General features: G+C 40.9%; 1 protein-coding gene across 1 annotated transcript; it reads right to left on the bottom strand.

Moving 5' to 3' along the window:
- Positions 1–23: 23 nt before the first annotated feature.
- LOC110060853 (uncharacterized) lies at positions 24–23,359 on the bottom strand. The gene is made up of 19 exons (XM_089282631.1): positions 23,083–23,359; positions 22,756–22,948; positions 19,527–20,805; positions 14,653–14,791; positions 13,435–13,752; positions 12,810–13,149; positions 12,256–12,560; positions 11,476–11,618; positions 10,041–10,240; positions 9,555–9,629; positions 9,429–9,457; positions 9,223–9,294; positions 8,942–9,007; positions 8,642–8,715; positions 8,133–8,251; positions 6,643–7,661; positions 5,118–5,969; positions 3,136–3,332; positions 24–2,743 (listed from the first exon to the last, which is right to left on the bottom strand). The coding sequence occupies exons 1-19, from the start codon at positions 23,188–23,190 to the stop codon at positions 1,297–1,299; spliced, it is 6,975 nt and encodes a 2,324-aa protein (XP_089138757.1). The 5' UTR covers positions 23,191–23,359; the 3' UTR covers positions 24–1,296.
- Positions 23,360–27,595: the final 4,236 nt, after the last annotated feature.

Genomic DNA, 27,595 nt, shown 5'->3' with positions numbered 1-27,595 from the left:
ATTTAAAAAAAGAATAGAAATCGTTTTCTCTGGCATACCTTTATTTCGTACTGTTCTAACATTTTTATTTATCAAAGATCGTAAAATTACTCAAACTTGTCCTAACAATCTAGTGAAAATAAGCGTGTACAATATTCGTTTCCCGTCTCTAGAGAAAATTCTATTCCTTTCAAACGTATATTACATACATACATTAAACTAATGCTCGTAGCTTGAATTCTATTTACATACTTGTGAAAAATTAAAATACTATTCAAAATCTAAGTGCTTCGTGAAACTCGTCCGCCTCAAATCTCTACAGTGCCACCCGATCGCTTCTTCGTAACCAATCGGCTAATTGTCGTTTGGTCGTGAAAGATCGGTGAATCTTCGGGATAACCATCATACCACAGCACTAACTTTACTAAAAAAAAGTTCATTTACCTTAAGTTTGTAATTTGCAAGGACGCTAAATACGACGGTAAAGTTACGATAAATTTACCCTGCCCTTTAAATTTCTCCTTTAGGAACTTTAAGTTCCCAGAGCCATTTTCAATATAAAGCTTTTGGAAATCACAACCAAATGGCCTTAGAACTATCTATGAGCCCATTGACATAACCCCGCTGCTGTTACCGTGACTGAAGGGCTGCTCTCGAAACAAAACACTAATAGTAAATTTGCAGGCGCTTATGGGCAAATAATGAATCTATACTTATTTCTCTGTGTATTTATAACGTAATAGAATATAGGATGGCATATGAAAAAGCATTTTAAGCACTGGTTTTCACGTACAATATCTAAAAAAAAAATTAAAACTTAACCAATTACTGGTGGTCGAGGTCGCGTTCAAACTTGAGAACAAACCATCTTAAAAGTTTTCTTAAAACAGTCGGATTTGCACAGAAAAAATATCGATACTGAAAGAAGTGTCTGGAAATATTCAAGAGTAGACCTGCCAGGCGGTAGCGATTTCTTGCAGAAACCCGACACACATTTGTAAATAGACGAACATTTTACAGTACAAATTTGTAAACTTCGACACTACAAGTTTAATCAATTTTGTATACAGATCCCGCTCGCAAATGGGCCATTGCCGTGGGTAATTTGTATACAAGAGCACTTTATGATGTAAACTTAAGCATTATCGCAATATCGATGGCTCTTCTGTCTAAGCTCCAATGAAGTCAAAATTTAGAAAACATCGCCCAGGTTAATTTATGGCGTACTTGCTATGACTTCTATTTCCCTCAAAACGTTCATTGAGATCAATGTAGTTATTACACGTCATACAAATGTCCTGCAAGGATACTTTGTCGTTAAGGGGAAGTTATATCGCCGTTCATCTGTGCCAATTGTTCCTGTTGCCATCTTGATGTCCTGACTTTTTCTTTTGGTGTTTCTTCATTGAACATTTTAAGTTTATCCTTGAAGTCCAGCTTTTCTGGTTTCCTAGAAACAAACTGGCTCTCGGATTTCTCCTCGTCTGTCAAGGACATCCGCCCCAGGCGTCCGCGGACCGTCTCGGCTCCATTCAACTCATCGTTATCTAATCGCGCGGGTTTAGGAGCGTACTGAGGCATGGTGCGAGACGGAGGTCCGTCAAGAACATTTTCCTGCGATCCATACCTCACAGGAGGAGGGGGAGGTCCCGCTTGGTTTAACTCGAGAGCTGCTGGGTAAGACACAGGCCGTGGTCGCCTTGGATACGTCGCGTAACTAGGGTAGGCGGATGATGACGTCACTGGCGGCTGGCGAAGAGGAACTCCCGTGCTGGAGTACGATGCGGTGTAATCCGGTTGACCCCGAGTTCCTGGTGCTGCAATAGTCACCCGGGATGTGTACCCAGCACTTGAAGATGATCGATCTCCAGTTAGAGCAGCCAATCTTTCAAAACTTTGCGGTGATTTTGGTGGGGGTGGGGGTGGAAAGTTATCGTCCTCTAACAACTCGTCAGGAGGTGGGGGTGGTGGCGGCGGAGGAGGAAGATCATCGTCGTCGTCAGGGAGAGGTGGCCTGGTAGCATCTGGTACCGGGTCACTTGGAGCCCGGGTGTTCACGTATCTGACACTGGGGGCAGGGGTGACCCGCGCTGTGTAACCCGACGGTGTACCGACCACGTATGTCGGAGAAGCGGGCTCACGAATCTCTGTCGCCACGTTCGAAAACGACACTTGTTTCTTGGGTCGAGACGAACTGGGATGGCGAAGAACCGACACGGGTTCCGAGCGCCGTCGAGCTATTTCGTCGTCGATCAATTTCCGCCTCCTTTCATAATCGGCGGTGGCGCGATCCTTTAGTTCATTGACGTGTTCTTCAGTAGACGGCTTCCGCGTCCTTCCCTCCTGAAGCATCTGTTCTTCCATCTGCTGCTTCCGTACCTGCTGCTCCTTCTCTTTAACAATCCTCTGCTCCTCAAGCTGCTTCCTCCTCTCGAACTCACGCCTTGCCTCCGCCTCACGTTCTTCCTCAGCCCGCAGTCTCTCCTCTTCCTCCTTCTGCTGCTGACTCTGTCGTCGTAGCCGCTCGTCCTGATCGCGCCGCTGCAGTACTTCCAGGCGCCTCTTGTTGCGTTCTTCTTCCTCTTGCATCTTCTTCTCTAGCCGCAGCCTCTCTTGTTCAATCCTCTGTTGATCTCTCTTCTCTCGCTGCTGTTTCAGCCACTCCTCCTGTTCTCTTTCACGCTGTTCCTGTAATCGTCGCTGAACGTCTTTCTGCTGCTCACGGTCTAATTCAAACTGCTGAAGCCGGCGCTGTTGCCGTTCGCTGAGAGAAAACGACGAAGAAAATTATAAATACAACCCATCTTTCGCTTGCTCCAGGGGTAACAAAGCCACAGTGTAAAACTACGATTTCGAACTTGCTGTTAACCACAGCCAAATAAACTATTACTTTTTAAGCTTCCTTCGATTTAAGGAAATTTCAATTTCACGCAAACGTCTATCACTAATCTTGTAACCGCTAATCTCGTTGTACATTTTGCTCACAATAGCCAAAAATGATCAACATACAAAATCTCATTACAATAACAATACAGCGTCAAACAGAGAGGTGAGGGGAAGAAATAAAATCGTCGATTTAAAAGTAACATGTTCGTAATGTACCAGCAATTAATCAGAATAAGCATCATGATTAGTACAGAGAATTTACTAAGTCACCTTCGAAGCTTCTCCTCCTCCTCTTCTTTCTGCTGTCGTCTTTTCTCGGCCTCTTTCCTTTCCTTTTCTCGTCGTGTGTTTTCCTGAAGTATCAAGTCGATCTTCCTTCCTCGCTCCATTCTCTCCTCCTTACCTGGCGCGTAGTACTTCACACGTGTTACCGACACCAGTCCCCCAGCAGTGCGTTCCTGTATGACCTGCAAGCAACAAAGTACGCAGAGTGTTGAAAGGTCAATAATGTTCTGTACGCTCTCTATAACGTCAGGAGGCCATGACCAATGGGCTGCTGGTTAATTTCAAATTTGACGTTTGTCACTTTTTCTTCTGCCATATGCAAGAAAAATAACTCATTTCGCGTATGTGTGAACTGGCAAACGAGCTCTATTTTGCGCCTCTTTACGGAGATCGATAAGACCACTGACTCCCAGCGGTACGTGCCCAACTCATGGTAACCCGGATGTAATGATTTGGCAGAATAAATAGTTTCTTTTGTTTCGATCCCTAAAGCCTCGGAGCAGATTCAGAATTTTAAGAAATCAGAATTGGCTAACAATCGATATTAACTATTTTATGCTTGCGCATTACTTTTGTAATCCCGCATTTCATTTGCCGCGTGCCTTTAGATCCATGGGGAATATGGTTTAATAGAACTATTTTGCATCAAAATAAATTCCAAATGCCGTCACTTTTCTTCAAAACTAATTAACTGAACAGAAACTACAATCACTAAAAAGCTAAAGCCATAAACGAAAACAGGACAACTGTCTTGCGAAAGCCACACCGCCTTACTAATCATTCGTTGAACATACATGGAAGATGTTTTCAAACCCAGAACGAGAACCCATTACACTGTACACAACAGTCGAGTAGATGATTTTTGAAAACGTCCGTCAAATGTTCTTGGAAACCAAAATTGGAAAATGATTTTTAATACGATTATGAAACTTCAAATTGCATCATGTAAATGGCTTACCAGTTAAAATGAAATGTATGGAATTAAACAAAACAAAAAAACTAACAGTTTGAAATCAAAGAGGTTCGGAAATAAAGAAAAAAAAAACAGTTTTGTTCTCGTCGGTACTGGGTTAGATACATGCCAAGTAAACTGTATTCGAAATTCTGGAATCACATTTAAATCAGCTTATCTTCGAAGTGATAGATCCTCGGCTATAACCTCCTAATGATATTTCGTTGTTTTATAAAATTAAATAAAGGTATGATTTTAGCGTTAAGGCAAGCATTGCCTAACATAAAATATGCCAGTGTAAACGTGCGAAAAATGTTGTACTAAATCGCTGTCGACACAGGTTACGACAAACACCGCTATCGGTAACTTATAACCACATGAACGTATGGAAATAAATGACGAGAAAGATTTTGACCAAACAACGACAAGAGCTATTCATAAAAACAAAAAACTCAAATCAAAGTTATGATCTTGCTCATACTATTCGGTTAGTCTGGCGGCTGTTACTCTACTGTAAACTCGGGGGAACTGGATGCTAAATGAGTTAGAAATATGAGAAACATTTTGATTAGTCCGGGACAACGTACCTCGAGACAAACCTTGCGTTTAGAATTAACGTTGAAAAGTTCGGTAGACGTCCATAGCTCACACGCTGGTCATTATTAATAACAGGTCGTACGGTAAATGACAAAGAAGATAAAACAACACCGAAAATGTTCGTATGACGAAAGAGCTTCGACGTCAAACAGTCAGAGCCAATCAAAACACGATTGATAAAACCACTCGACACTCATAGGTCACTTGTGATTGGATAAGTATGGAACATCACCGGCCCTCCAAGTTTCACGGGTAAAGGAGTTTTACCAGATGTGAAAGACAGTTTGAAGAGGGCTAGTCTGTTAACCAAAAACCTCTAATTTGAAAACGTAGTTTCTAAATACCTGCACCCAATGATCTGTGCACTTATTCCTCTAACTATTAAGACAAAGAAAAAGAGATGTGTAATGAAAATTACCTCCCCATCATCACCAGCTTCCTTCCTTTTTCTTTCTTCTTCAACACGCCTCTGAAATTCTCGTTCGACTTCATCAGCGGTCAACGACTCAATCGTGTCTAAATACTCTTTGCTGCCCTTGACGCTGGGCAGCTTTGAAAGTCGCGCCTGTTCCATGTTCCTGAGTTGCATTTGTTCTTCCTCGAGTTGTTTCAACTGATCTTCTCTCTCCCGCTGTTCGTCTAACTCCTCCTTTTGCATCTGGTTCATAATACGCTCCTCTTCAGCGCGCTCACGCTCTTCCCGTTCACGATCCGCACGTTCACGTTCTGCACGTTCACGTTCTGCGTGTTCACGTTCCGCGCGTTCACGTTCTGCGCGTTCACGTTCTGCGCGTTCACGTTCTGCGCGTTCACGTTCGGCGCGTTCGCGTTCAATGCGCTCAAGTTCTTGTCTGCTTCTTTCCCGACGTTCACGTTCCAGAAGTTCTCGTTCTTGCCTGTCACGTTCCGCACGCTGGCGATCCCGCTCTTGTTTGTCACGCTCAGATCTGTCCCGTTCCGGGCGCTCTTCTTGTTCTCTCTTCTGTCTTTCTAAATGGTAACGCCACGCTCTTTCCTCCTGTTCACGACGTTCCAACGTGCTTTCTCTTTCCTCTGCAACTTTCGCCTCTTCCCGCTGCCAGCGAGAAAACTCTTCCTTTTCGTGTGGTTTCCAATTATCCGGCTGTTCGCGTGTTTTTCGTTCTTGTTCATTCTCTCCTGGTCTTGCAGCTTGTGCACCGGATTGTTTGACCATAATGTACCGGCCGTAGCGCGAGTTACGGCTGTCGATGCGAATTGGACTGGACGGAGGCTCTTCCGAGGACTTGTCCTAACAAAACAAGCAATAAAACGTATCGTTAGCACAAAGGAAGTTTAGGAAATAAATCCACAAAATAGGCTCCATTACCAGCCGCTGTTCAGAGTTCGAGCCTAGCTACAAAACTGCAGATCAAAAAAAAACAACAACAACAACACGACAAAGCTGTCTGCTAGCTGCGACCAAAGAAAGGATGATAGCCAAGAAACTCGCGAGGAAGTAGCTACACAATTCCAACAACAACAATAAATACACCGTCACCACTGAGTTTCTGATGAAGTAAAAAAATCCTGTAGTGGATGTCCCATCTCCTCTTAGTATCCACTTTCGGTTGGCGTTTGTTGCAGGGGAGTGTGTTGCTTTCAGAGGTGTTCGGGGAGAGGGGGCCTCTCCCTGACTACTATAGGAACAATGTTGGTAAGCAAAAGGAATAGAGAACTACAGGAAACAATATTGTCTGCTTTTGAGAATAAATAACGATAGACCTCTCCATCTTAAGGAGCTATATCACAGTTAGCGCATCTTGAAACTATAGCCTGAATCCTTGTTTCTTTTTGGTTTATTTCAGGTTTCTTTCAGTTTGAAGTAATTTTGCCCGTGGCCAAAATAACTTAAAATACCGTGACTGAGCTGGTTTAAATTATCACATAAATGTTCTATTAAAATTAGTTATTATTCCACACACCTCCCTAGGGGATCCTCTGCTGGGTGATGTTGCGCCAGGGGATGTAGGTGAGGAGTATGCCCGATTTGGGTTCTCACGAGCCACTATCTCGGGTTCCTCTACTTTCACGGTCAGCGGTGACCTCTGTCGCTCTTTCTCAGCCTCTTCAGGCTCGAAGCGAACTCTGTAAGGAGACCGGACGGGTTCAACCTGAACAGTCTGGGGCGAGGCACGTGATCCTTCTATTGGCTTTTTCTGCCGGCGCTGCTGTTCTCCGATCATTTTCAGCGCGTCTTCAGCTCGTTTTCGTTCTACCTCCTGCCGACGCCTCTCTTCGGCAAATCGTCGCTGTTCGTCTATCCTTCGTTCTTCTTCTCGTCGACGCTCCTCGTCTAATCTTCGCTGCTCCTCGACTAGCCGTCTTTCTTCTCGAAGACGAGCCTCTTCGATTCTCCTTTGTTCCTCAGCGTACAAACGCTGCTCTTCGAGTCTCCTTTCCTCCTCTCGCCGACGTTCTTCTTCTAATTTCTTCTGTTCTTCGGCGCGTCGTCGTTCCTCCTCCAATCTTCGTTGTTCTTCGGCGCGTCTTCGTTCGTCCTCTAATCTTCGCTGTTCTTCGGCACGTCTTCGTTGTTCCTCAAGACGTCTCTCCTCCTGACGTTGCCTCTCCTCCTCAAGTCGCTTCTGTTCTTCAGCCTGCCTGCGCTCCTCCTCCAGTCTTCTTTCTTCTTCTTCTCTATACCGTCTCTCCCTCTCCGTACGCATGCGTTCTTCCTCTACCCTCCGCTGTTCCTCAGCGTATCTCCTTTGTTCTTCCAGTCGTCTTCTCTCCTCATCTCCATCCCTTCTCCTCCTATCCTCGTCCACCTGCCACTGCTCATGGTAGCGCCGGTCTCGGTTCTCATCACTCCTCCTGTATGACTGATCACGGTCTTGCTGTAACCATCGCCCGGGAGACCGCTGCATCTGTTGCTCCGAGATCGTTGGCGATGCTTGAAGCATTTCTTCATTATCCACTGCTACAAGGCTCTGTTGGGGCTCTATGTGAGAAATAGTTTCATTTCATAATCAGAGAAGTGGCATATGTGAAACATAAGTTTAAGGTTCAAAATGGTCCTAGAGAAAGTACCCGAAACATTCCATACCGATCACGTAACAATATGGTCCTTTGTGTAGTCTCTGATTTGTTGTAAATTTCACCCACAATGAACAGCCAATCACAGACACCGCAGGGTTATCCTCGTCATCAGTATGCAAATAACTGTTTGACCTACCAGACATGTGCCATTATTGGTAATCGCACGCATGAAACGAAGTATCAATTTTTCTCAAGTTGTAGAAAAGTGTTTTTCATTGCTCAAGTTCTGTGTAGTTTGATATTATTTAGACTAAAAACTGAAAGACGAACAAAAGGTTAAAAAACTGAAGTCAAAATTCTCGCTTATGCTGGGTTAGCTTAATCGGGCTCTGAACAACCCGGCAGAAGGCTAGAAAACCTTGAATTATTCTACCTTTGGTAACCATTGGCGACGGCTGACTTAGCAGGGTGGCAAGACCGTGATAAATAGCACTCTGCTTGGAAATCCGCAAAGTAACATTAGGTCCTGATTTGACCATGAGCTCCGCCGCCCTATGAACAATGTAAAAAGACATTAATATACATGTTCTCGTTGGTGGTCTCTATACGCCCCCTATAAGATTACTTGGGCAATTTCAATTACTCTCTCTTGTTGATCATTTTCTCTCCTCTTCAGTTGCCTTGCAGGGATGTTTTGATCAGAAATAACGTGCCCTGTTGATGGGTAAACCAAGGTGAGTCGAAATTCCGACCATATCGTCCTCATATCACGATTCTAATCTTGAAAACCATTGCGATACATGACATTCAGGGGGTGTTACTCTATTTTTCTAGTAAGATGTGTTGAAACGCAAATGCGAGGCGAGTCTCCTTATGAAGCAGCGCCTATGAGCGTGACTCAACCGACTGAACCAAAAAAAACTGGAATACATAGATACTAACCGTTCCTGTGGAACGCCAACTAAGCTTTCACCATTCACGGCTAAAAGCTGATCTCCTGCTCGTAAACGCCCATCCTAAACAGGGAAATAGAAGAACGTAATTTCATGGCAAGGTTTATGTGTTGTCTTAAATCTACCCTCCCTTGAGGGCGTTATTCTGACCATCACGCAATGTCTCCTCGGGGAGAGAGTTATGTGACTACCCATAGAATTTGAAAAATGATGCATTTCTACATTTAGCCTGAGTTTAAATAAAATAACATGATCTATCATTTTCCGGTACTAATAGCAATTCGCTAACCTTGGCAGCAGGCCCATCTTTCACAACTTGTTTGATGTAAATCCCAAGCTTATCTTGTCCAGCACCCTAAAGAACATAAGTGAATTAAAAGTCAATCGCTTTACAGTTCTTGCGGTTAGTAAAAGAAAAGCACCTTACGATTCTCGCGCGAGAAAAACGCACTTGAAAGGATCGTCACGCATGATTGATTAAGTATCGGGTATTACACGCGCGTCATTTGTACGAACAGGCGCGCGAAATTTTACCTGATGCTGTCAAAATAAACCCAACAAAAAACGTACCTTTGCGGCTACAATGCTCAGACCCATGCCTCCCTGACCTTTGTAGAAGGAAACGTCCATGATTTCAGGAGTCTAAGGAAAAAAATTCAAAGAATTTGCAAAAGGAAGTAAGATGAAGGCGGAATTTAATTACCAACCGCATGAGGAAGTCCACAGAAATCTCACGGAAATTGCCGTAGAGGCAGTTCATAACCGCTCGTATTTACCTGAGGAGGTCTTGAGGGCGTATCACCACCTAAGACAATGAAGAAGGAATGTTAAATATATGTATAACTGAAAAATACTTAACAATGTCCTAACCCTACTTGTGTTTTGAGTAAACATTTTCTTACCATTGTCCCTGTGTTTGGTATGATAAACCGTCCATAACCCCGATGAAGATGACTGAATAGTCAGTCTGCACAGACCTGAAACGCAAGTATCTCCAGTTTAGTTCCTTGTTCTACTTCCCGCCACAACACAGATCAACAAAATGCTATCGCTGACTTAAAGCAAGAAATGGTGGCTTGTATTTTGTCCCGTTGACTGACTGATGCCCACTTAAAAGAGGATATATAAGACGACAATTAGTTGAAAAAATATCGTCTCTACTTATATTTGGGACCCTGAAAGACTCGTCAAATTCCCTCAAAAAAAAATCTTTAAAGACTACAAGATATATTCTAGTCCATCCAAATCGTACCAAATCACTTTTAAATATATAACGGCTCGTTCATAGAAAACAGCAGATAAGAAAAGTATAATAAAGTTACCTGAATTTATCTGGCCGTATGGACGTTAAACGATACATGAACACGTAAATAGTTAATAGAACTTACCAATTTCCGCAAGGGGGTTCAAAAACTCCTTCAAACCAGGAGGGACACCTCGAATCACTTCACTAGAGTACCTGTCCTCAGGGAGCAAAAATGGGAGCTGAAGCTGAGGGTCCTCTTCAAGTGTTACCTCTTGGCCTTGGTTACGAATGAGCTCATCTGCTGTGTTTTCAGCGACGGCCACAACATTATCAATCAAATCCCTGTAAATGAAGGCTTATCGTTTAGTGATATGTGTAATAGCAACAAAAAAATTAACTCCTCGGTAATTCCTTAGTCATTCTCACTGCTCAGTTCCCGAAGACGTAACACAAGTTGATTATTTCCCATTTGAGTAACACCCGTGTAAGATAATTCATTTCCCCGAAGATGAAATCTGGTTCAAAGCTGCAAAATGAGTTTTTCTCTTAAGAGCCTGTCTTGAAAAAAAAAATGGAAACTTCTGCGACGAAGTATCAATAATATTGGAGCTGGAAATAGGCCAAAGTTATTTTAAAAAACGTGTTATTCATATATTAATATAGATATGCTTTCGCTACAACACTGTACTTACATAAAAATCAGATAAAAGAAATTAAACAGTTTATTTTACGTTATTTTGCATTTAAATGGCGTTATGCTCAATAGCCGCCATGATAGTTCTTCATATTATGCAAATTGGCCGCGCGGTCTGGCAGGGGCAAGCATTATAGAGGAGACAGTTCCTTGAAAATTGGCTCATCCCAACAGTGAAACATTTGTGCCGCAATGATTTTAAGAGTCAAATAAATTAATAGACGTTTTTACTTGTTAACTTTGCAAGTCATTTGTTTTCTAGAAATGCAACGAAATTGCCTATAATTTCGAGTATTACTAAACTTCACACTCCGCCGGGGCGTTAATTGTCCACTGGTTTTGTAGTAAAATTAACAAAAGCCATTACGCTACTGATTGGTTCCGTAATTGGTAAAGGGTCCATTTGCAAGCGCGCAACATTTGTTGGGGGAAGCAAATTTTGCTTCCGAGAAGCAAAACCTGGTCAGTCTAGTTCCTGATTTCAGAAAGGTTTTTTGGCCTACAAGAGTTTGCCAGAAGCAAAAGGCAATTTTTGCTTCCAACTCAGTTGCGCATTCGAAAAATATTTCGAGAAACAATGTTTTCGCGACAAATATAACTATTAACGTTTATATATGTTAATATCCGGCTTAGGGTCGGTCCCTATAGTGAAAAACTGTGACCTCGGGCAGGCCGAGGGCAGCATTTTCAAGACCTCGGTCACAGTTTTTCCCTATACGGACCTCCCAGCCGGCCAATAACATATATTTCTTTCTGGGCGACAGCCAAATTTGCAAAAACTAATCCTTCGATTAGTGAATGCGTTATACCAGGCATCACAAAGCATACAACATTTATAACAAGTAGGTATTGACGAGAAAAGGACTTGTTACATGATACAAACCTCGGAATACCGAGTTCATCAGGGGCTGGTCTGTAGTTTTCAAGTAGAGCACGTAACTGCACCGAGTTTAACTTGTAACATACAGATGAAATGGAATCAATGTCGCTGTGAGAATTCTTGGGAGACTGAAGTAGATGGGTCGCCTAATATGAAACAAAGAGAAAACACAAGTTTACAGTTAAAGCCATAGCTTACACAGCATTCATGTTCAATGCAAGTTTAATGGTTCGAATTGAAACAAAATATGCAAAACTTTAACCAGTTACTTCTTTCAAAAGATCCTCCACGAAAAATAAATGACAAACTGTTTTTCAGTTCCTCAAAATTGTGGTGTTTAGCCACTAATCAATGACCCCTTATGAGTCAAATGTAGCTAAAATTGATGGAAGGTACCTATAGTTGAACATTACAAGAACTGACTGGAATCAGAATTACAAACTAAACAGGATTTTCCTTGTCCAGTTGTTAGATTTGCCTGTATGAAGTCCCACCTGGAAAGAAGCTCATCACAGCTTTTCATTTTACTGTGTTCTCTTCCAATGAAATTCAGCACTGGGTTGCCAAAATGCATGATTCTTAATTACAATTCTACTGTGAATGAAGATAAATTTGCCAACTTTTTCCACGTTTAAGACAGATTTTCAACCCAACCATATCCAAATAAGTTCGAAGATTTCCAAAGACATTCCGAAGACCTCTAAAGACATCCAAAAAAATGGGAAAAGGTCCCACTCCAAAGAAAAAGACCTGGAAATGACCACTTGAGTTTTAACAACCCACCTGCACTACACGACACAAGTGACAGTCAGCAGCGAGTTCCAGGCCCTGCTTCTTGGCCCAGGTTTCCACCCTCCCCAGTCTCCTCCTCAGCCTGTGACCCCACTCTCTGGTACACAGGCCATACTGAGGCTGAAGAACCAGCTTGTTGAATATCCACATGTTGATATAGTGGAAGAGCTGTGAAAACACTTGAATGGTTAGAGCTGCATTCACTCTGCAACGGCGTAACAAAGACATGGCAGAAGTCAGAGTGTACAGGATATCAGACACAGTGGGTTTTTCATTGCCATGACGTCGCCGGCCACCTGAAAAGTACAAGCATTTTTTGAACAGTTAATTCATGGGCTGATTCAATTCTGCAGATGATGCAATCATCAAAAGTGAGACCAGTTCCATAACATAAAAACAATGTGTTGTTCAGTACACCTTTGACCTACCGCAGTGAGCAAAACAAGAAGATGGATTATCGCTACATACTACCGCGAAGTGCTGTGGGAGTTTGTTGTACTCAAGAGCACTGAGAGTTCCAACCCAGTAGAGTTATCCCCACTTACCAAGCCAGCTGTCTCCACCAATAGGCCTTCCTGATGGTCCATATCTAAAACTACGCTCTCCTGTGATATTATCAGGAGCATCAGGATCCATCATGGGGTCTAAATCACCATCTTCCATGTCAGCATCTTCTGTGATATCAAGGAATGCTGACATTGATTGCCGCAGCTCCTGTTCCACACACTGAACAAGGTGTCTAAATGCCATCTGGACTGACTGTGCCAACACTTGGTGGCTGTCTTTCAAGTAAGGTGATATGTCAACATCTTGCTTCAGGAAATGCAAGAGTTCTGATGAGTTTGCCATCCAGAAGGCCAAACTACCTGGAAGCTGACTTTTTTCCTGTTGGGAAAGATTTAACGTCACATAAGTTAAGAGATTCTCCTAGTCAAGTCAATTCATGCCTTCAATCCTAGCAGTGATTTAAATCAATTCATTAACTCAGGTGTACAGGGGAGGGGGAGTTGACCCCACTAAGGTTCTTTTTTCAATTTTGAAAAAGTGATTTTCTCTGTAATGCTGGAGGATAGAAGAACAGAAGGACATAAAGCAAGACAGTTTCCTAAAACATCATCTTGGTAAATTCAATATGTTAGTGAGAGATCTAAAGTAAAAAAAGATACGTACCTCAACCGTAGAGCGAACCATGTTGGCAATTTTCTGGACAGTGATGGCCAAGCGCTCACCACGCTGAAGTTTAGATAGTTCTTCTCGATATGCTGGGGAAGTACGATAGCGACAGCACATGTAAAGAGTATAAGTCGGGGCCAGTTTAAAGTGAACTCTATCACCATTGACCTCGCTGCTAACTGCAGCAAAGAAAGCATCTTCTCCTGATTCTCGAAACTCCAACCATGCTGGAAGCTTGTCACCCATTTCGTCATCTAGTGTGTCGTCAGCTGAGGTATGAATAATCTGAGGGGGTTGGTCGTGTCGCACTTGTGTCTGTAATAGAACAAGTCCAAATCAATCAAAGAATAAACAAACGAGGCAAAGAAAACATTTTGAGCTGGTATAGACAAGGTGTAATCATGATGTACAAGCCTGAAACTTATTCTCAGTATCCCCTATAAAACCCCTTACTAGCATGAACATTCAAACTAATACGATAATTTCATCTCCTACCAACAATTCGTCTTTATTTGTACTTTCCTCCAAAAAAACTCGACTAGCCCATCCAGGTCTATGCGGCCAACAGGGTTTTTGTGGTTTTGGTATCTCTATAACATCTAAAAATGTATTCAAACCAAAAATAAATAATTCTGGTGCTTTTTTGTCACGAAATCAAACTTTAAATTTCCTGCTTCAACTACACCCAATGAAGTTGACCGCGTAATGAAAGATTGGTGAGGAATGACATCACTTCAGGAACATCTCAAAGCTTCATGTTTCTATTTTGCTTGATTGACCACCACATTGTTTCACCAACTTTGGTTTGTTTGCTTTTTGTCGAAGAAAACTCTTAACCACTACTGAAACAACAGTTACCTGAACTAGCAGGATTTGGTAATTCCTGACTTGACGTCACGACCCATTCAGAAACCTAGACTCTCTTTTTGCACTGACTCACGGTCAACTTCATTGGGCATGGCTGAAGCGGGAACTTTAAAGTTAGATCTTCGGGCACTAAAATGTTGGAATCCGATTTTGATCCTTAGAATACCTTTTTACACATTATAGAGATACCAAAACAGCAAAAAGCCCTGTTGGCCATATAGACACTTTAAAGACAGAATCCATTAACTCAACTGCAAAATCTGCAAGCCCTAGGCTGTCACACACAACTTTCTTAAATGCACCCTGAACTGGTAAATCAGAATCAATTTTCAACTTGTATTTACTCACTGGTTTTTCATTTGTGTAGGTCTCAATTTCACCATCAACACCAAAGGTTGTCTCATACATGCCAGAGTGATCGTGATTGTTGGTCATCTCCACACTGTTCTGCTGTTCATACTCTCTATTTCTCCCTGCTGGCTCAGGCCTGGACAACAAAACAGAGTGCCAAAGTTAAACTTGAAGACAAATGATTTTGCTTCCAGGATACTCAATTCCCAATTCCCTCTATAAGACGTCCCTCAAGGTAGTTGTAATCATCATGTTGGACTAGATATTTGTCTTGATGAATACAACTACCATGATTTCCTGTGGGCATGTCTCGTACAGGTAATTGGGAATTGCAACTTGAGCCCACACTTACAACCGAAATGGCTGACTACTAGTGCGCCGTAGACACTAGACCACGTGACAGGCGCTCAACTCTCGTAGACAAATAAACAGATAAATAAATCAGATCGTGGCATAATGTAGCTAAACACTTTGTGTAAGCCACACAAAAACCAGTAAGTAGGGAGGGAGGCGAGAGAGTAAAAGGCAAGCTACAAACAGAATCAAAGCTTGAAGCAATTGTATTTTCACACACAGCTGGAATGAAAAGTTCTGTATTAGACAAGAAGAAGCAGGATGGTCCCAAAATGCTGTTGCCAGCATTGGCTCAAGTTAAAGTTAACCTAACATACATGCATGCATATACAGCTGAACCTATATATAACGACCACCCACTGGACTTGAGGAGCTGGCTGCTCAATACAGGATCACTAAAAAACACTCTGGGTGTGGACTAATGTTAATTTTAATGGTGTATCATACAAAAACACTTCATGCAAGGAAACAAGAAGACAATCAACCCTCCTTGAAGGGATCAATACTTTCAACAAATTTCAGTGCCAACTTGTGACTTAATGGTTTAATATATGTAACTTTGTGCAAAAGTACTGTGCAATAAATTGTCCTCTACTCTTCTACGGTATGCAGTACTGTAATTCTATGACTTACAGTTCACAACAAAACATCTCATTCCATCATTTCATAGTTGTTACATTCAGGGTGGCTGCTTAATAGAGGTAAAAATAACGAAGAAAGACTAACATAGGATTGCTACAGGCCATGGCAGCTTAATAGAGGTGGCCGTGTAATACAGGTAACAAATACAGCGTTTGTATGAGCAAGAAATTTGGACTTTGAAAACAGGCCGCTTAATAGAGGGTGGCTGCTCAATACAGTGCAGCTATATACAGGTTCAACTGTATAGACACTGCATGTATTTTTAAGTTGATTTTACAGTTCAAATAAACCTTGATGTTGTTAGTTAGTTAGAGAGTAGCCTGCGAACAGACTCCAGACGAGGACAGAAAAAAAATTCGGCGAGCGAGAAACAGAAGATTTCAGAGAGAAAAGCGATCAGGGCGGGGACAGGGGTGCCTGTAGACTCTGTGTTTGATGTGCCTATCTGCCCTTGGTGATTAGCCTGTAACAACTCAGTCAATGAGGTAATTAGACCTGTCAAGAAGCTATATTTTCGGTAATTGCAAACAGTTCTAATAACATAGAATGCAAGTAAGCAACATATTCACAGAATATTTCAAACTGAACTTTGTCCCTCCAGAGCCAGTACTTAGAGATCTTAAAACATATTTTGAAATACTGAAATGAGCCTAAAGAAATTATAAGCACATGACAGAGGTGTCAAACTCTGCCAAGCGACAAGCAGATAACAGCGGAAAGTCCAGAAACCATGCCTTTGACCTCAAAAACAAAAAAATTGCCTTAGCACCAGCAAACAGCTCCACTCCACTAGCTTCTACTTAAAATTCCTGCTCATAACAGAGCATAAAGCACCCTTCAGAATCACTTGTGAAATAACGAGAAGACTAGAGACTGAGGCTTTAAAGAGAACGGCAAATGCACTATTGTAACGAACTGTTAGAGTTGTATAATTTTACAAAGATCTGTCAAATATTTATCTCAAAGATGTCAACAATCAGCGATTTACTCACAAAGCCCTTCACAACCCATATTGGCCAAGTTATCTGAAACTTAATGTATTTCAACACGAAAGATGCTTAAGATCTAGTAACAGCATTCAGTTAGAGAGATCTTTAATTAATAATACTCTACAGGACCAGACTGCAAGTTTATTTAACACGTTGCCCAGCAATGTGAGGTGCTGCCAAGACTATATTAAATTTTGTAAAGACACCAAAAACATTATTTTTAAGAGAGCTTTAGAACACCTGGCATAATTTTAATTATTTATTTATTCATTTATTTATTTTAGCATATCTTAAAACACAATTTTATCTCGTTTACATATAGATATAAATTCTTAGATATCTTTTAACCTTTTTACAATTGTAAATTTAGTTAGCATCGGGCAGGCGAAGAGCCACCCTGTGGATATACTGCCCAAAATGCCATTATTATTATTATTATTATTATTATTATTATTATTATTATTATTATTATTATTATTATTTAACCAGTGTTTCTGCCAGAGCGCGCCATTGCGGGAATCCTGCGTTACAATCAGAGATGGCCCCCAGAAAAACGAAAAAAGGGCCAATTTGGCCCTTTCCCTTTACAAGACTGCAAGCTTAACACAGACATTATATTTTAAAAGCCATCCCAGGGCTCGATATTGTGATCAATATGATTGCCAATGCAACAAGCAGTTCATCCTTGGCGACCAAAAATTCTGGTTTAGTCGCCATATTACGGCATAATGGTGACTACATTTCTCTGTGTTGACGATCAATAACGGTTATTTTGTCACACATTATGTCCTTCTAGAAAAATCATATTGAAAGATATTTGCTTCTAAAACATTCAACATAAGAAAAGAAGTCAATCCATCCTTTTGCTTTGCTGTATTGATTCTCTCATATCGGAAAACTTTCAAATGGCTGACCGTGTTTGAAATCGCCCTATAATGCATATTTGCAAACCCTTGATCATTGACTACATCATGTATGCCTAAGAATTGTTCTCTTGTAATGCACAGATCCTTCATACTAGCATCTGATTCAAAAGAAACTTTATTGAGTAGAAATCCTTCAAAAAGCACTTACTATTAAATTTTATCATAGATCCTAATAAACTGCTTTATTTTCCTTGGTACCCCGATGCATTTTTTCTTTCTGTAGCTTTCAATTTAGTGGACCCGTTCCTAAAACATAGGCACGCAAGGCGTGCAAGAGTTATTTTTTTCTGTGAAGCTTTGGAGATAGAAACATTCATGGTACAGTAATGATTTGGTTAATTTGACAAGTTTTTTTGGTTGCGATGTTACATCGGTCATGGTAAGATAGCTAAATAGTAAGCCATAAAATGTTTGACTGAACAAACTACAGCAATCTGACACGTTTCCAGATTAATGTAGATACCATCTTATTTTCTAACAGGCAATTTGATTCGCTCTTTGATACAACCCGCACTGTGATTGGTGTGACACGCGCACATGCATAACTCCCTCGCTCACCGATCACATAACCCTTCCAAACCCCAAGAGAAATTTTTGCTCAAAAATACTCAAGTTAATTTAGAGACTTTTTCGCATTTTATACAAGTCGTAAGTTTACCTTTTTACACAGCACAACACAACACAACACAACTTCACCGAAACTAGAAAGAAAGAGAAAAAAAACCTCTGACACGTTGAAAGTCTGATTTAATTAAATGCACTTTAACTTGGTGCCACGCAGTCTTCAAAGAACATTTGAACAGTTTTCATACTTTTTACCTTTAAAAATATCGGACTGAAATGAATGTCATCAAATAAAACTATTAAACTGCTACTGCAGAGACGTAAAAACCGTCCAGAAACGAAACCTTCTTTTTTTTTTAATATCCTGGAAACAATAGCCGATAACTTGTGAGCTCTAACTGAATTTACTCCCATATAAAAAACAAAAGTGTTAAGTTACCATTTGTTACTAAAGATAGCAAACATCTCGTGGGAAAGAGTGGTGACGATTCGTCAGCTCTAATTGAATTTACTCCCTTGTGTAAAACAAGAGTGTCAAATTACACTTTGTAACTAAAAAACAAAAATGTCTCGTTATATTTGCATGCAACAAGAACAAAGCAATTGCTACCCGCACTTAATATTGTAAACGTGAGAACTGTTTCAAATCTAAAGTTTCGTCCCCTCTAAAACATGTCATAAGAACTAGACGCGACGATTCGTGACCTCTAATTGAATTTATTCCTTGTGAAAAACAAAAGTATCAAATTACCTTTGTAACTAAAAATAAAAATATCTCGTTGCATTTGCATACTACTAACTCACGAACTGTTCCAAACCTCAAGGCTCATCTCGTTCATTTAACTAAAATCCTCGGCCTAACCAACAGAAAATGTCGAAGTAAACCCAGTATATGAATACTTCCTCCTCTTTTATGGAAGAATAAATATGGTCGTTCTGAACTCTATCGGGATCAAATCTTCACGCATACCATTTACCTTTACAACAAGAAATTTGATTGGCTGTTTATAGTAGATCCAATCTGATTGGTGTGACATACATACATCTCTCACTCACTCACTCACTCACTCACTCACTCACTCACTCACTCACCCATTGACCCGTCCATAACATACCCGACGCGCCGACTAAGAGGTATTTTTTTTACAAAAAAATAACTCAAAAATTGGCCCCTAAAAAAATATCTTCAGGGGCCACTTTGGCCCTCAAGTAAAATTTTCTGGCTGAAACACTGTTTAACCAATCATATCATGATACCAGGAGCTGGTATCATAGAACGGCGGCTCAATAGAATGTCTACAGGCTCCCTCGCTTCGTTCGGGCTCACCAGGAGCCTGTTTGCAGGCTAGTTAGAGAGAATATACTAGAAAACACAACATTACTAGTAATGCATTACCTATATCTGGAAGACCTCTTCTGAGAGTCGGTATCACTCATACTGTGCCCACTACTCACACTAGCGGTGTCAGGAGCTGGTGAACTCTGCTTGACTTTTTCTTCATAAGCTGGGTCACAGAACTTGAAAGTGTGAAGCTTGCCAAACTTGATCACACTACCATGGTTTAGCCTGGTTGACTCGTAGATCCTCCTACCATCTACATATATTTCTGCATCACTACTAGTCCGCTCAACAGAGACAATACCATCCATGTTGGTTATCACACAATGACGAGGCAGGATATGGGGTGCAAATAACTCCAGATAACTATTCGAAGAGGACATTGACTTATCACTACCAACCTCTGTTATTTCCATGGGAAGTCGGTGAATATTTGGCTTGTAATCCAACTCACGGCCATCAGATGACATCTCCCTCAAGTAAGGCAACAAATGCTCTGGAAATGAATTTGCGAGTCTTTCGCCTATTGCTTTATCTGAGATGCTTTCCGTAGGTACTCTAGATGGTGACTTTGACCGTCTCTTTTGTCTTCTGTGCTGTGGCAAGTTTGCTCTGCGGCGCAGATGGAAAACAACATGCCCTTCCTGTTTAGGCCAATGGGCAGCAATAGCCAGCGGATTGTCCTCATCATGAACAACCCTTTCTTTTCCAAGTGTAGCTCCTCCATTTTGTCCTCCAGGAGGTATGTTTACCATCACAAGACAGTAATCCTCAGGATTTTCTTTTTCCATTTGGTATTTTTCCAATGCTTCTTTCACAACATGTGTGGTTGGATCACGCATTGAAACAAGAAGAGTCTTGTATGGGATCTCCGGCTTCAAAGTTTCAGCAAAGATTTTCAATGTTCCTCCACTGTCTGACCCTCCCTCACTATTTTGAAATTCTTGTAGCTTACGTTCAAGTTTTCGTTGACGACGCATTTTCATGACAATTTCAGGGTTAGAGATGCTTCTTGTGAAGCTGGTTTCTGGTAATTCATCATAAAGTATTTGTGCAATAGCAGAGTCATCACTGGACTTAGTGGGAGAGGAAGGTCCACGTAGCTTAGCTTTCTTGGCCTCTTCTTCTCTTTTCTTTTTAAGTTCTTTTTTCTCTCTCTTTGACAATTTCCTCTTGAAACTCTGGCCAGGATCATTTTCATTGTCAGTAGCAAACACATTAGTAGCTACCAGGGCTTCTTGATCACTCTTGAGCAAAAATCGTCCTTCTCTGTCATCTTGCTGCCATGCCAGTTGGACAGCTAAAGGCCTGTCGTCTTTTCCAAGTTTTCTGGACTCTGCAGATAAAGAAGAAAAGCAATTATATTTGAAGTTTACCCTATGCGCAGAGTCCTCCACAACATAAGAGAAAGTCAAAATACTCTTCCTTGTTCTGGCTTTCCTACAACAATAAATAAAGGACACTGTTCACCGGCTGATCATGAGAGACTGTCAAATCTAGAGTCAACAAATTAGTATGGATGAAATCCAAACTAGTGTACATTTAAATGAATTAGCTACTAAGCAGTAAAGTTCAACCTCTTCACCCAGGAGACTGAAGGAGCTGAACTGAGTGTCCATATCACGTAGCTAACTGTATTATAGACTGAGGTAGAAATTATTAAAACTCTAGTTTTCCTAGGACAAAGTGAATATAGAGGTGTCTGTATGGCAAGGATTACTTTCAAGTAGTAGTTTACATGTATTGGTCCTAACTTGTACTAGCCAATGAATATTCCTTAGACATGACCATTCAAAGGAAAACTACTGCGCCATTCTCTCATGTGGTTCAACTGTTACCATTCTGTGTAATGGGTTTTTAAATCGAGCTTATGAACAATCCTAGTATTATTGAGCATAACTTTCATGTTGCAATATTTGTTTTGAATATTCTGAATATTGTGTAAACAGGTTATTTTAAAGACAAGTCAATTCTGTAAAGTGTCGCTTACATTGCTATAGAATCATAACATGTAATTATAGGGTAACCCTCATTTCTCCTTATTATATCTTTAAAGTTTCATTAGCAGCCAAGAAATGCTGATATTGTCTTCGGCTAATAAGAAAATATACAGCAGTCAAGTTTTAATCTGAAATGGATACACATCAAAACAAACTAATGTAACAACATGGTTTATCTACTTGGCGAAAGACACTCTTGTTTCAGACAACTTGTCTGCTCTATCTTGTTTCTGTATGTTAGCCTGCAATGTACAGATGTATGTATACTTTTGCCTGAGCACTTAAAAGTTTATATCCTAATCTATTTGGAGGTAGACAGGGGCTGTGGCAATGTCTTGGAGGACAATGTCTAGCCAAAGCAAGATGAGACAACACGCAGTTGTTTACCATAGGAAGATTAAATATAGTATTTATGGTAAGCTGCTATTCCTGTTCTGGCCAATATTACTAATATTTACAACATGGAGAGAAGCAAAGCCTAGCAGCAAAAGATATTGCCACATTATCATCACTATTTCAATCTTTATCTAACTGTTAGCGCAAAGACAACATTTAATTCAACATTAACTGCAAAAACTTCCTCTAATTACACCTAGCTTAGATCGAACTCGTTCGCTTTCCGATAAAGAATGCCACAAATTCCCAATCAGGAAATATGACACAAGCAACAAATACCAAGATATTTATGGAGAATCAGCCGATCGTGCTGTAAGTAAAAATATTATAAATTCAAAGCAAAGTTACCAAGTTACCTAAGAAAGCTTTTTTAGGAATCGAACTTGCAACCTAATGAATATGCTCGAGGCTATTTTAATTAATTTTTCATTCTAAAAGGAAGCTTATTCTCGGAGTGTGAGAAAGGAAATAGACGGACATCTAGCGAAAGAAATCCTTGCTCGTACCACTTGACGCAGTAGCTACAAGTTACACGAAATGTAAAACTGGGCGTTTTGTGGTTTTGTTGTTCACTCCGGTCAAGCTGCGTTTAAGCTTGGTCGATTGCATCAATAAACAACACTACAACTTCCTTCGATCGTGCTAGAAAAGTTAATACGTTAGTAAGGCAGATAGTGTGAATTACAGCGTCGGAAATACAATAGCAGCCGGCCTAAAGACAAAGCAATTTTCCAAAATCGAAAACCTAACCGATAAATATACAGACTGTGCTGTTTAACTGTAATAATTTGCCACCGAAAACCCATCGTAGCGGGAAACCAGACGTGAAATTTACAAGCCCACCACACGCAAACCTAACTCACTTGGCTCACATCTATGAGGTTTCTTACCTCCGTTCGGATGGACTTCATAAAGAGAGTAATTCGGATTTGAAAGCATCTTCATATCCGGACGAAATTTTTCCACCAAGGTTCTCGTAACATCCTCCGCTGTTTCCACGCTAGTAACGCGGACACACTTTGTGGCCATTTTTGCTCCAGCATCTTGGAAGAAAAACCGCATCACACCGCGGTACTCTAAGTCCTGTGAAATGAACATTGTAAGTTGTATCAGTGCAAACCCGGTGTGCACTAACATGGTATCTTCGAGAAGAGGGAAAATTATATTACGAACAGTCAACATTATAGTGTTAAACACCCGTGTGCGTCAAAACCTACTTCATTGGGCTCGCTTATTTCAAAGATGTCCAAACGACTCGCGTTCCATAAGGCAATCAGTTTTCGCAAATATTCCCGTTCTTCTTGCTTCGTTCGAATCACTTCCATGTTGCTTAATTGTTACGAGGCTTCTATCACATCCTAGGAAGACGCTTGGACTGCTGGAAGAGTAATTTAATTCGATTTGAGTAACAAATACGCATTTACACACGAGCGAGACTGTTTGACTTCAAACGGACTCCATCGACCGGACGAATATATCCCACAACCACCGACAACGATGACAAGAATGCATAATTACCGATCATGAGTTCTGCTTGTGATTGGTCGGTGGACAAACGGAATTCATCGTCGCTTGCATGCTGAGTACGTTTCTTGCGGGGGTGGGTGGGGCTGTCAGGAGCTATTTTAGAAACCTGCGTGTATCCGATTTATTTAGTGAATGTATATTGATTTACTTTCATGGTGAGTAAAGAATCAATTGGTCAGTAAGAACTTGTCGGAGGTTTCCTGAGAGCAGATATTCAAAAACGCGCTTTCTTGCGTTCCATGCGGTGAAAATATAATTTGAAATCAGACAATCCAGAAGTCGCACGCCTTCATTTGAACTTTCTATTTTCTTTCAGAACAATACTGATTATTACAGATTATTCAAATCAAAGTTTGTACAAAGGGTGGCACGACCCGAGCCGATCATGCATAAAAGACAATTAAAACGATTATTATTTCATGCCCCCAAGACAGAAAATATTTCCAAATGCAGATAAAGTGAAGTGAGTTACATTGTTTGGTTTCTTGATGTTTACTTTCCAGATGATATCAGCGGGAAAGAGATCGGGAGCCAATTCTGGATGGGTGAGGTTAAGCTCGACTTATCTTCAAAGATCTTTAACCGAAAAGAAGCTTGCTTGTCGGAAGAACACCCCAAATTAAACGGACCAAACCGCGAAGAGGAATGTATTCTGAGTGACTTGGATTTCACAGCGATGATGTCATCTTTCAGACCTTTTATACAACGGTACCGGAAATAATGCCAAATATTAGTTCATCATTTAACCCCTGTCATTACGCTCGAGTTAACGCCATGATTCACTGATGAAAATTTTTGATCAAAAGAGCTTTGCTGCTTAAATATTCGCGCTTTTTTAGACTTATTTTCTCTTGATTTTGATGACTAAGTTTACTGATGAAAACGGCACTGAAAAATAAAATCCTAAACTGTTTTGAACAAAAACATATTACCCAGTGAAACTGTTCTTTTTTCCGCGTAGGAATTAAGTTTCAATAAAATTCGTTCCTGAGCCTCAATAAAAATTCGAAGCATTTGTGACCTAAAACAGTTGATCTGTGACCTTGAGCGTGTGTCGTTTTTGTTTTTCCAAACAAAAAAAAAAACATCCGACTCTTAAGTTTCATTTTCTTATCTCCTCCAGTAAGAAATGGAATGGTTTTAGAAGATCTGTTCTCCGTATGTAGTGACACGGAAAGGTATTTTTAACTACACTTTGCAAGCATCCCTGCATAAACTCTTCCAGTGGAAAGAATCGAAGTGTGGCGCTGGTATATACATGACGAGTTGTTGCCATTGCGTCATCACGTAAAACTGTGCTATCTTCAGTGACTGTACGTCACTTGTACATCAATTAACTTTATCGCAGACCATGTAAAGATATTACAAATACTTGGGAAGTTTGGACAGTTGCCAAATTCCACTGACAGAATTAACCCGGGTTACTTTCTTTTTAATACTTCTTGAAGGGTGCAGAGGTAATGGGTGGAGATGGGTGAGGGATTAGGAGGGTTAATTCTGGCACCACACCGAAAATAAAAGTTCCATTTCACGTGTCATCACAGTAATAACTTTGACTTTCAGTAATAAATTACTAACTTTCATTTTATCAGGAAAGGGCCATTATATTTCTTAGTAAGGAGAAGGGGCAGGGGTTTGGCTGGGGCAACTTTTCTCAGCAAGAATTTTTGGTTTTCACCGTCAGGTTGTACCAGAATCTTGTTCCGTTTGTTTTGGCTTGGTTTGTTTTGTTTTGTCTTGTTTGTTTTTTGGCGTGACTCGTTTTGCATTATATTTTGTCACTTTCTTGTGTATGGATATTTTTTTAGTAATTGTCCATGCTCCCCTTTTAAAAATATTATCGTTTATCCGTTAATGGCGATGACCACAACTAAAAGTTCACGGTCGTCACGGAAAGCTAAAACTATATTTCCGTTTCACGACATGAATTATTATACCTGCGCTACCTGACTTCGTTAAATCTCGATAAGTCATGATAAGTAGCTCACCCGTTTTTAAGCCCACTCAGTTATAACCTTATCTGTCTACTTGCGAACAAAAATATTCTGGTCCCAAACCCCCCTCCCCTTATTTTTTCCTTAGATAAGTTCTCCCTCGTCCGGCTATTCCTTATCAACTTACCCGTAGGAGTTTGATACGGGGAGGTTCCTTCGCGAAGTCCAAACTTATACCCTTTTATAGAACATTTTTAGACAAAAAAGGTAGCCCTTACGTATACCTACCATAGAGGATGTTAACCCCTTCACATACCTACAATACCCACCCTAAAAAAGTCCTGCAGAAATCTTTCTACTCTAAAAGGTCCACCAGAAAATGTCTACCCTAAAAAATATCCAAATCGTTAATTTTAAACCCAAAAAGGCCTTACGAGATCTTTCAAAATGCTTTTTTTACATACCTAAATGACCGGTTTTCTACCCTTTTCTGTAGTTAGTGGTGAAACCCTGTACCCACTTATATGCCTTCAGCCGGGAAAAGGACCCCTCTCGGGCGGAGCCCCCCTATTGACCATTTCAAGGAGTCCCATCGAGCACCCGACAAGTTTCACCCTACATCCAATTCACGCAGGTTACATCAAGACCGCCTTCACACCTCAGACACCTGGGCCCAGAAAAAAGAAAAAGATCATCACAAGCAAACCTGTTGAAAAGCCACGCTCATATGAATGCTTTCTTTTCTCCTAATGGACTGATAAAAGGTGTGCGCTACGTATGGATATAACGAAAGGTACGCAGTTCTTATAGGAAAAATGTCCGATATAGAAAAGTAAAAAAACAAAACGTTCACTATAATCCACAAAAGTAAGTAAATAATGTTTTCCAAAAGAACAGATGATGGAGGGGGGATTGGGATTTTCGGTTTTGTGGTTTTGGCTATTTTTTAGATCGGTTTTTCGGTTTTTGTGCCAAAAGACTTCGGTTTTTCGGTTTTGGGGTTCATTGCGGTTTGTGGATTTTGCGTTTTTTAGCATCTGGTTTTCGGTTTTCGTAAAAAATACTAGCGGTTTTCCGGTTTTGGTATCCGATGTGGTTTTTGGTGTTTCCTATTTTGTCCTATTCGGATTCCGGTTTCTCTTCGATTTGAATAGCCGCAAATCGCCAAACTTATTGAGAGGAATACGTGACAAACTAACTGTCACGATAGGGGATCACGCGTCTCGAATGACGCCCGAGAATTTGACCTCCCAGACCAAGGGCGACCATTTGGTCAGTTTCCAACGTACCTCCCGCGCCAGCAACGGAAGAAGCCATTGTAGATTGTGTTACGTTTCTTTTTACGAGGAGGGGAAAGGTGGCGAGAATTTTCAAAAGAAAAACACGTTTAGAGGGAAAGTGAAAAGGGAAGAGAGAAGCTAAAAGATACGAAGGTTTCAGACAAGTCCATGACATTCACAAATACTTTGATAAAGTCAGTGTTAGTGTAGTTTGATCTGCATGCCCCACTTACACCATTGTATCGGTTTTTGACGGTTTTAGGCGAATTTTTTTGCGGTTTTGCGGTTTTGGATGAATCTTTTCTTCGGTTTTGCGGTTTCTAATATACCCCAATGCCCCCATCATGATGGATAACAATTTTTCTACCGGAGAAAATAACACCAGCTCTCCGGGTATAAAATCTAAATTGTCCAAAGTGCAGAAAATCTTTTTAAAGGAGAAAGTCACTCGTATATTTTTTGCCAACGCTAATAAAATCCTTGCACTAAGTTTAGCCACTCACCGAAGTTTCAGCCTCTATAGTGCAGGTTTTCCTTATGAGATTCGTCTCCAAAGAAGCCGCCACTTTTGAACAGTACTCAAAAGCCAGGCCGCATTTTCATGACGTCATTCCGTCCGAGAGATTTTGTCCAAATGGCTTCCGAAACTATATTATTCTGAACCAAACATGCTCCAAACTCCGAAATGACAGCATTGAAGATAGTGAAGAGGATAATCGCTTGAAAAAAATAGATTTCTCTGAACTTGGGAAGGATGCCAAGTCAGTTGCAGGTTTTCCTCCTTCCCGCCAATTTCGATTCAGACGGAATGACGTCACATAACCACGGCCTGACTGCCAAGACAGTTTATAAAGGGGCGCCTCCGAAGTCGCTTCTTTCGAGACGAATTTCTTCAGGATAGCGGGCACTTCAGAGGCTGAAACTTCGGTGAGTGGAATAGCTGAATGTTTACTTGCTACAGGCGGAGATAAAAAGAGTAAGTTTCTTTA

The sequence above is a fragment of the Orbicella faveolata genome, unplaced genomic scaffold, assembly GCF_042242905.1.
Source record: "Orbicella faveolata isolate gen_17 unplaced genomic scaffold, um_ofav_v1 contig_12, whole genome shotgun sequence".
Classification (NCBI taxonomy): domain Eukaryota; kingdom Metazoa; phylum Cnidaria; class Anthozoa; order Scleractinia; family Merulinidae; genus Orbicella; species Orbicella faveolata.
Note: the sequence above shows the minus strand (reverse complement) of the source record. Positions and strands in the feature narration are given on the sequence as shown.